Source organism: Neopelma chrysocephalum, unplaced genomic scaffold (genome assembly GCF_003984885.1).
Source record: "Neopelma chrysocephalum unplaced genomic scaffold, ASM398488v2 Primary Assembly neopelma1_147, whole genome shotgun sequence".
In the NCBI taxonomy this organism is placed as follows: domain Eukaryota; kingdom Metazoa; phylum Chordata; class Aves; order Passeriformes; family Pipridae; genus Neopelma; species Neopelma chrysocephalum.
Window position 1 is genome coordinate 3,788,674 of NW_020897809.1, and position 10,211 is coordinate 3,798,884.

General features: G+C 36.4%; 1 protein-coding gene across 12 annotated transcripts in view; it reads left to right on the top strand.

The window, feature by feature from the left end:
* The window catches only part of CACNA1D (calcium voltage-gated channel subunit alpha1 D), a 171,754-nt gene extending 165,839 nt beyond the window's left edge, over positions 1-5,915 (top strand). For all 12 annotated transcript variants that reach the window (XM_027701085.1, XM_027701088.1, XM_027701094.1 and 9 more), the window contains 3 exons: positions 1,637-1,758; positions 2,416-2,736; positions 3,728-5,915. In XM_027701085.1, coding sequence (XP_027556886.1) covers positions 1,637-1,758; positions 2,416-2,736; positions 3,728-4,021 — 737 coding nt within the window. In that variant the 3' untranslated portion in view covers positions 4,022-5,915. The remainder of the gene's footprint in view (positions 1-1,636; positions 1,759-2,415; positions 2,737-3,727) is intronic.
* The last annotated feature ends 4,296 nt before the right edge of the window (positions 5,916-10,211 follow it).

The window sequence follows — 10,211 nt, forward strand, 5'->3', positions numbered from 1 at the left end:
TCTCTCCTACAGGAGATTAGATAAATGTACTAGATAAGAGGGTTTGATATCCTAGGATAAGAGGAGCTAGTTCTGATCTAAGTTGCACAAGGGTACCATAGGAAGTCCTTTGACTCACCAGTATAAGAAGAGCATGGTCAGGCCTCCTGTCATAACCATTTATTTAATATTCAGGAACACAGTTGAGAAATTATAAAGGCTTGGTATCTGAGCAGATTTTAAAAGAAGCTCACACCTATTATTTTTAACTAGAGTATGGTCTCTTTGGTCTGGGGAGGAAGCCTTAATGTCCTTGCATAAAAAAGGAAAGAAAAAAGAAAAAAAGGGATCTGCAGCATTGCTGCTGGCATCTGGATTCAGTCCATGCTGACATAACATACAGTGCCTTGGCTGAGAACTGCAGTGAATTGAGCTCCATGTCAAGCTTTAGAGATGTTTTTATACCAAACTCACCACTAAAGTATTGAAGCAGTTTCCAGAAGTGTACTGAGAAATGATTAAGTTGTTCCTACAGACTCTTTTCTGCAGAGAAGCATGTGCAAAGAAGTGTCTTGTTTTGGATGAGGGGACTTTTTGGATTGCTTTTTATTTGTTTTGGTATTGGGACATTTAGCATGTTAGGATCAGGAGCTAAGGCTAACATTCCTGTATTTGAATTTACCATACAGACAATGGAAAGAGACAAAGTTCGCATTAAGTGGACTGAATCACCTCCTGCAGGTGCCTGTTTTAGGCCAATAGCTCTTAAAAAACCTTGATTGTTAGTATCCAGCATTAAGTGTCTGTGGCACTTAACTCTGTTGTTCACAAAATTCTCGGTATTGGAAAAAAGATACCAAGAATAGTTTCAATTAGTTTCAAGAGAGCAAAGTTTTGTATCATTTCTTGGTACAATCAGGTTCTTTCCAGTTTTCCACTATGATGCTTGCAGCTGTGAGGATGTATCTGGATTTCAGCTGCTGTTCAGCATCCAGGCTTTCTTCACACTGAAGCTTCCCAGTGTTCTGCAGGTTTTCACCAAGACCAGCTGAAACATTTCCACATCAGCCAAACGTCTTGTTTGAATTCAGATTTCTACTTTTTCCTTTCTAGCATTCACATGAATTACAGTGTACGTGACAGCTGAGATCAGGGCTGGTCGTTGTCCTGAGTAACAGAATAAATAGTAGGAATTGACAGCATGACTCAACTTTGACTTGGATATGACTTTTCATATTGCACATGGCTTCCAAGGAACTGGGGATTTGGTATTTGCTTTGGGAAGTCTGATTCATTAGAATCCAGAGTTTGAAATGGTGGGGAAGAAAGAAGAAACTCACAGCAGTTTATGGCAAACCTCTGCAGTTGGGTGTCTGAACCAGTCAGGTGCATCACAAAAGCTTGTTCTGTGAAACAGCTGACTCAAATTCGGTTATATTAGGCTACTTGTATGATTTCTACCTGGGACTGCTTTTGCTCATTTGATGAATCTATCCTGTATCTTATAACCAGCTGCTTACTTCTGTTAGCACAAGTTGTTTCTTACTTGGGGATCTGTTTTTGTTTGTGTTATAGTTGACTCACACTGGAATTCTAGAAATAACAGACTTTGAGCAAAAATATTTTATGTTCCTAATGAATTATGGTTTCCCTGTAGCACACAGAAGATCTTCCTTTAACTTTGAATGCCTCCGCCGACAAAGTAGCCAAGATGAGATACCACTCTCTCCTAATTTTCACCATCGCACTGCTTTACCACTTCATTTAATGCAACAGCAGGTAAACACAAACTCTGACTTAACTAATAATAAGTTAGATCTTTCCAGCTTCTATATTGTACTTCTGACTTTCACTGTTGTTTGAAACAATACTAGTGTATTGGAGTGTTTGCTGTGAGTAACTTCTAGGCCAAGTGTAGGCTTGTAGTAGAACACTGACCTTGTACAAAACATTGAGAATGAGGAGCTTGTTCCTTTGACTCTTGAAGTGCCCACAAAGAGTGGGGATGCCCTAAAGAATTTTGACCAGGACCGCATGACACAGCAGCTGTTTATTAATCTTTGCCTATGGGGTTACTCAACTCCATTTGTGTGAGAATTTGCAAGTACCACATACACGTCTTCTGGGGCTCAGTGCCTGACTTGGATAATGCTGACAGCTTCCTATCCTGTCCCTGCAGGACAGAAGGGATGTTTCTATACTTTGCTTTCTTGAATATATTGCATAAGCAAAAAGATTTTGTGATATGCATAAAATGGAAAAAAATAGCACTTTATCCTGTCAGTTTACCAGTTTCAGTGCTGTTCTACACTACACATCAGAAAATGTTAATTTTGCAAAGCTGCTGCCTGCAAAATTGAACTAAATGCTGAAGTGAGAAATGGGTATCACTGAGCATTTGAAATCACTAACTTCTCACATTCTTCGCCTCACCAGGTCATGGCTGTTGCAGGTCTGGATTCCAGCAAAGCTCATAAACACTCACCAAGTCGTTCAACGCGTTCCTGGGCTACCCCACCTGCCACCCCTCCCAACAGGGACCGCACTCCGTATTACACCCCTCTGATCCAGGTGGACAGGGCTGATTCCACAGAGCACATGAATGGCAGCCTGCCTTCCCTGCACAGGAGCTCTTGGTACACGGATGACCCTGACATTTCCTACCGGACATTTACACCAGCCAATTTGACTGTCCCCAATGACTTTAGGCATAAACACAGTGACAAGCAGAGGAGCGCAGACAGTCTGGTAGAAGCGGTGAGTATTGCAGGAACCTCTGAACTGGCCAGCAGTGTCTGTCTGTTCAGTTTTTGTGTTGGCTTTAAAAAGCATATCATTTGGTTCACAATAGCTCTCTGAAAAATGTGTTTTTTTCAGTTTCATAGCCCCCAGCTGGCTTTAAGTAAAGAGTGAAACTTTTTGAGTTGCATAGTAAAGGATTTCTGCTGAATCTAAATCGTAACATCAGTGAGGTAGTAATCCGAGAACTGAAGATATTTCAATATTTTGAAATCTAAGTTTTCTAGATGAGGATCAGTTCTGGAGTATCCCTCCACAAGGGCAATAAGGAAGAGATGATGCATATGCCTGTTTTCTTCATTGTTTCTGTAGAAATATATCACCATTTTTGCAATAATCTGAATAAAACATCAAAAACTCTATGAATCAGTGTGCTAAATGCAGAGGGGTAAGTAACAACTACAAAGATTGATTTATAGGTGTACTAAAGAATGTTAGGAATTTCCTTTAATGTTAAAAAAGATGTAAAGATAAAGAGTGTACAGCATTTCTGAATCATAATTACTGTTGTTGCTTCTATCTATCACTTCTTTTCCATTGCTATGAGCTAAACAATACATTTTGTTACTTGTTTTAGCGCATGGGAATTCAACATCTTTTTTCCATGAACTCTAAAGTACTGAGAACATGCAAAATCTGTATTTCAGGCAGTTGTTCTAATTGCACCATCTGAGATATATTAACTGTATCAGCCTGATGATTCATGTTTATCAAAGACTACCACAAAATTTCTGAAGAGAAGTGTCAGATGTGCTGCAAAATCAGTTGTGCTATCACACACCTCAAAGTGTGATTTAATTGTTCTTTACACAGGCAGTTTTGATGGGAGTTGCTGTAGTGATTCAGCATGGGGTTTCTAGTGTTTTCCACAAACAAGAAGCTTTGTTATGATCTGTCTGTTCTTCTCTGATTCCATTGTGTATCTCACTCTCTCCCATTCATCTGCCAGGTACTTATATCTGAAGGCCTAGGAAGGTATGCAAAGGACCCTAAATTTGTTTCTGCTACGAAACACGAGATTGCTGATGCATGTGACATGACTATTGATGAGATGGAAAGTGCAGCAAGTAATCTTCTCAATGGAAATATTAGCAATGGGACCAACGGGGATATGTTTCCAATTTTAAGCAGACAAGATTATGAACTTCAAGATTTTGGTCCTGGCTATAGTGATGAAGAACCGGAAACGGGACGATATGAAGAAGACTTAGCTGATGAAATGATATGCATTACAAGTTTATAGTATTTAGCAAGGAAAATGATTCTAATAACAGAAAAAGTGCCTCATAGTTTAAAGATGCTAGGCACTAGCTGGAGTGAATAACCAATCAAAGTTTTGTACGAGTGATGTCACACCTCAAGGAAGCCATAACTAATAAATTTATTATCTCCAGGTTGCCGAAATGTGATCAGAGCTGCAGTTTGTCAAGTCTCCTCCCGCAGAGCCTTCAGTTCCTCTGTAGGAATAAGGTTATTTTGAAACCAAGCAGATTGTGACAATCAGTTTTTTGAGGGCTAGAGCAGGATTCTGAGGTGTAATATCTTGCCTGTCTTTCAACCTTGTGCTGCTGTCCTTTATAGTAGAGCAGGATTTTGTCAGTGAAAATGTCTGTATAGGTCTGGCACAAAATTGTGCAGGAAACAGCAACATGAGATGAGTGATGACAACAAATAATGTCATTACCTCAGTGCTCAATAGCATATCAGCTACCCATTGCATATCCATTCTAACGTTGTTTTCAAACTTGCCTCCTGATTTCTTTTCTTAATGCTGTTCTAAAATGCAGTTTGTCATGCTCTACCTGTTAGAGATCTTTGGAAAAAGAAGTTATATAAAGAATAATCTGTCATATGTAACATCAGTTTACATAGGAAAATATCATTCAGATAGTCTGTTTTATGACTATCACGTTAAGGGCAAAATATACTGGAATAATTGCATTCTTACTAATGCACTTGCAACCAGGTTATAGTAGAATTAGATAAGATAGTTTGCTAAAAATTATATAGTAGAAAATATTGTAAATTAATTGTAATATACAATGATTTGTATTTGTAAAGAGATGTTCTATATTTTGTAATTATTGTACCGTAATTGAACTGCAGCAATATTTATGGACCCTAATTATTGTAACTCTCCACAGAATTCTAGATAGAAGTATTTTTACTTGGAATATATAGATCTATAGCATAAATATTTAAATAGAGCCACCTCTCAGTGTAAATCTCTTTTTGGGATAAAGTGTCAAGTTTGAACTTGGCAACAGAACAGATTTTTTTTTTTAATAATTGAGTCAAAAGAATCTCTCTGCATAAGGGATGCACCATTGACTACTTAAGTCTTATACTTGGAAAGGTAAAAGATTTAAAGTTATTTCAACTTTTTTGACTGAAAAATAAGCTCTAATTTTATTTTTGTATTAATCCCATGCAAAAAAAATTAACAACTTGGCAAGTTCTGCCAAGGTATGGTCATGAGACTAAGTGTAATACCTACATACCCTAATTTGACACAGTAAGCATCTTGGGCAGAAAATACTTCACAGGGAAATTAAAATGCTTTACTTCAGTACTACATTGTCTGCTCGTAAAGAAAAGAAATATGATAAAATGATTCTACACAGAACCAAAAACCTTGATATACAAAGTATACTATTTTATTGCCTCTACCTTTCTGTTGTTCTGTGTGTACTATTTCAAAGATTTATTTTTATGCAATCAAGAGAGGGCTTCGATATTGTTCACAATGCAGTAAAACCCTGAAATGACTTTGAGGCTGAAATGACCTTGGAGGATAATTAAAACACACGGAAAGCTACTGTCTATTTTGTTAGCACTGGATAACAATGACTTGTTCTAACAAGTTATCTTATCAGGTTTTACCTGTAGTTCATATGCTAGATAGCAATCCAGTTCACATTTTTACAAATGTGATGTTTAAAACATGTCAATAAGCATTTTGTACATAATGACAGTTTCCTATGAATAGCTTACAGACTTCCTCTGAAATCATTCTTATTTCAAATGCCAGGATAAGAACTTAAAGGTTTGTAAATTATTTCTTGACCTACATCATTTTGTATTAAAACAAATGCAAAATGTTCTTCAAAATAAAACTGTGTAATAATTTTATTATACTTGGGTGTCCTTTTACTAATATTTTTTTTCACCAAGAAGCTCCAATGGTTAAATTCTGTTTGCATTGTCTGAAGAATGGGAGGGGATGTGTGGAATATAGTATCAGTCTATAGTATCAGAGCATGCACATCTTTTATGAATGGTTGCTGTTAACCAGAAAGAAAAAAAGCAACTAGAGTATTCATATAAAAAAAGGGATTATTACTTCCCTAGATACAGATCTATGGAAACAATTAGGAAAATTTTATTTTAATCCCCTAAAACATCAATATTTTTCATGCTATCTGCTGGGAAGTGGTTGTGTAGATTACCCAGCTATAGTCACTTGTTGCATTTTCCCAGCTTACAGAAAAAAAACTCCAGGGAGCCAAAATGGAGCTTTCTGGATTTGGTATCTTGTGAAATAACAATGAATAGTTTTCAAAGTTCCACCTACTGTGGTATACCCACTTCTGAAAACCACCTGTAAGGCAACAGAAGTTAAACATTAAAAAAAATAAATAAAATCCCAGACTTTTATTTTGTTGAGCATCGACCTCTGATAGCACATCAGATTTGGCAGAATGAACTGAAAGATTTTTTTTTTAATTAATGATTTGTCCAAGGAAACAGAAAACAATATGCTGACCTCACTGTATTTTCTTGCTGTTAGTCCTTAGCCTTTAATAATTTGATGAGAGACTCTTTAGGGCAGATAAGCTATTTTATGAGAAAACTGTTTGCAAAAGTAAACAAGGAAGGAAATTTAGTTTCAAACCATGTTCTATGTAGTTAATAGTTTAAGGGAGAACATATGTATGGATACATAGAATACCTGTTCAATTTTACTAAAGAAGTCCATGGAAAAAAGTAATCAATATATGCACAATTATATGGTAATTGGCACCCTTAAAATACTGCCAATCATATTAATTATTCAATACAGAAAACTAGAAGTTCTTTCAACAATTAGAACATATTTTAAGTCCCCAAATTCATTTATGTGTGTTTGTAATGACAGAAAACATTAGTAAAGAATTAGACATTGTGAAGTCTTTTACAGTGAAGTAAATTCACTGAAAAAGTGAATCTACAAAATATATTCATATTTGAACACTGGGGGCTTTTTGGAGCTTGGATGACAGAAGAATTGAGACTGAAGTTACAATACTGTGATAAGATATCATGTGTTCTCTCTACAATAACTCTTCATTTTAACTATAATATTAAAAGTATTGATTCTTTAATTATTCCTTAAAATTTCTGTGTTTATTGTATAGAAAATGCATATTCCAAGCCCAGTTTACAGTTTTCCAGTATTTATATAGCTGCCTCATTCGGTTGCAGATTAACTGAAATCAGACACTTGGAAAGGATTTTAAGTTGCTGCAACATCAGAAGTTCTGATGTACAAAACCTTACATAAATTAAATATAATGCAGTTTTATAAATACTGCTATTTTCTGCTGCTTTTGAAAGCATTTGTCAAACTAAAGCAACTTGAACTGAAATGTGTGTACAAAAGATGTGGGTTTGGTCACTTTTCTTTCTTAATCTCATTGTCCCCAGCCAGAGACCTCCAACTGTCTGAAGCATCTGCAGCAAGGTATTCCCATGGAAATGCTGGTGTTCCCACTTGTAGAACTGTTGCTGGTTCAAGCCATGCTGGCGGGTCTAGTAACTTCCAAATTCTTACATCAAACAGCTTTTACAGTTAACTGGTTTTGAATACATAAATAGAAATATGTGTAGAAAAATTAGTGTCTTGGTAGAATTGGGAATAATCACACTCTATTATTCTGTTAAATAAGTAAAACACTGGAATTATCAGCCTGTGTTCTGCAATTCAATAAGGTGTTAATAAGATGGTTAATTTTAGCTAGCAGACTGCCAGTGCTCCACAGGGCATGTTAGAATATCTTGGACGTGTTCTAAGCATGACTTGACTGCTAGAAGTCAGAACAATTTTACCAGGAATTCAATATCAGCAGCCAGATGTCAGCAAGAGAAACTAATGGTAAGACTGGTGTTACCTAATGATTTCCCCAGAGCAACAAAACCTTTCAGCCATTTCTCTAGCACTGCGTCAGAGGAATGTCACGAAGGAGCCTCAGCGTTTACAGCAGTGAGGCTGGAATTAATAAAGCAACTGCAGTTCACAGCAATGAAAATATCTAAGTGTTTAGAAAGGGAGGAATCTGCAAGGTGTCTATGGGTGCAAGAAAAGATTATGTTTCAGAAGAAATGCCTGATTATTTGATTACTCAGTGCAGCGATGTGTACCTGAACTAAGACACATACAGTTTGGCATAGATACCTTGCTATTTACTCGTATTTTTAGGGCTTGACATAATGGCAGAGGATAGGTCTGTGTGTGTTCAGTGATAAGTTATGTAAACCAGTGGCTAGTTAATCCTCTGCAGTTGCATAATGACAATTCCCATTTTGCATGCCTAGAGTGGAAACCCATGTTGTAAATCTGCAAATGCAGGAACTTCAGCTTTCCACCTTGCCAAATTGCTTCCCCTCTCAACTGCACAGGACTGTGGTAAGTCTCACCTGTTTATATTACTCTGAGTATGCTAATTGTGTTCCAAATGACACTAAGACACTTACTGAATACCTTTAAAGGAAAATCTCAGAAGCACAGGTGCTGAATAAAAATGATTTGCCATTAAAAGGTACAGAATACGCAGTCCATGCTTCTCCCAAACACACATTCACATCAGATCAATTGTGCCTTTCAGCTAATCAATCACCTATGACTTGAAATATTCCTGTTCTTCCCCTCATTTCAAAAGAAGGCATCACATACATAGAGAAGGTTTACCTGCCTCTTTTTGGAGCAGAGTTCGCCGTCATCTTCCATCTTCAGTGTTTTTGTTTGTCTTTATGCAGAGATTGAAGTGAATCAAGTCCTTTCCCTCAGTTAACAGCAGGGCTTCCAATCACTGCCTTACAGCGAGCACCACCAGGTACGAATATCTGCCTTAAACATCTGCAGTTGTCCCTCTAGCCAATGTCTGAGTCAGCAAGGTTTTTTACAATCTGTTCAAATGGTGTCAAATTCCATTTTTTTTCTGAAAAAAAGTTTATTCTGTTTGCCACCAAACTTTGGCTACAGAAGCTTTTAATTTATAATTTGACAGCTGCTTAGTCAGAAGTTATTTTGCAATACTTAATAAATACAAACTAATCAATGGATTCAATTTCATTCAATAAGTTGTTCCCTTAGGTTTGTTTTTTTAAAAGTCAGTACCTGAAAGTTAGATTGACACAGAAAACAGCCATGAAAGATCATGTAGCTTAATTTACACATTTGAAGATAATAAAATTAAGATTTAAGTCCCAACTAAAATGGATTCACTGAATAAGATACTTGTGTTCTAATTTAAAAAGATCTCTTCCCATATTATCAGCTTATGCAGTTATTTTGAATAACATTTCATTTTAAATGTAGTTTGGCTGTAATTTTTTAAATAAAAGCAAGGCACCATTCACAGTATTTGTTGAGAAATATGTTTTGTAAACAATCATCTTGGAACTAAGACCAGTAACTTTAAGGATGTTACAGGAAGTGCAGATCTCTTACTGTGCCAAATGATAAAGTGGTACAACTAAATCAGCTTAAATTGTGAACAGAATTCTACTAAGCTCCTTGTGGGAAAAAAAAAAACAAACAAAAAACCAAAAAAACAAGGAGAAATTCCAGTTTTCTGTTACATTTTTATAAATATTTTTATAACTATTAGCTCCAGCTCTGTATTTTTTTGAAAAATAAGTTTCTGATATATGCAATGTATGTCTTCTTCCTGAATACTATACAGTTAAGACTGCTAATGAAATCTCACCTTCAGTGTGAATTTGTAAACCATGTGTTCCTCTCATAGAAACAAGATTTAACAAACTGTGAGCACATGCAGGTTCCTCTCTTTGCTATGAATTCTGATACAAACTACTTTGGCTTGTGAATATGAAATTGCATAAATGCCTACATTTACTTAACCATTCCTTGCAGGATGTGGGGATAACTGACCAGCCGTTAGCCTGGATAATATTCTCATAGCAGTTAAAATTCTTCCTTTAAATAACAAGGCAGACCATAATGATTTTCAAAATAGCACACATTAATATCTTCCATTCCTCATGCAATTGCACAGTATTCCTGGCTCACGTGCACACCTGTCATTTAGAAACAGCTTCTCTTCAACAAAAAGTTTGAATTTACCACAGGAGGTCATATTTAACTTAACTTGTGATTCTTGGGGTGGCCTGCACAGGGCCAGAAGTTGGACTCAATGGTCCTGATGGGTCCT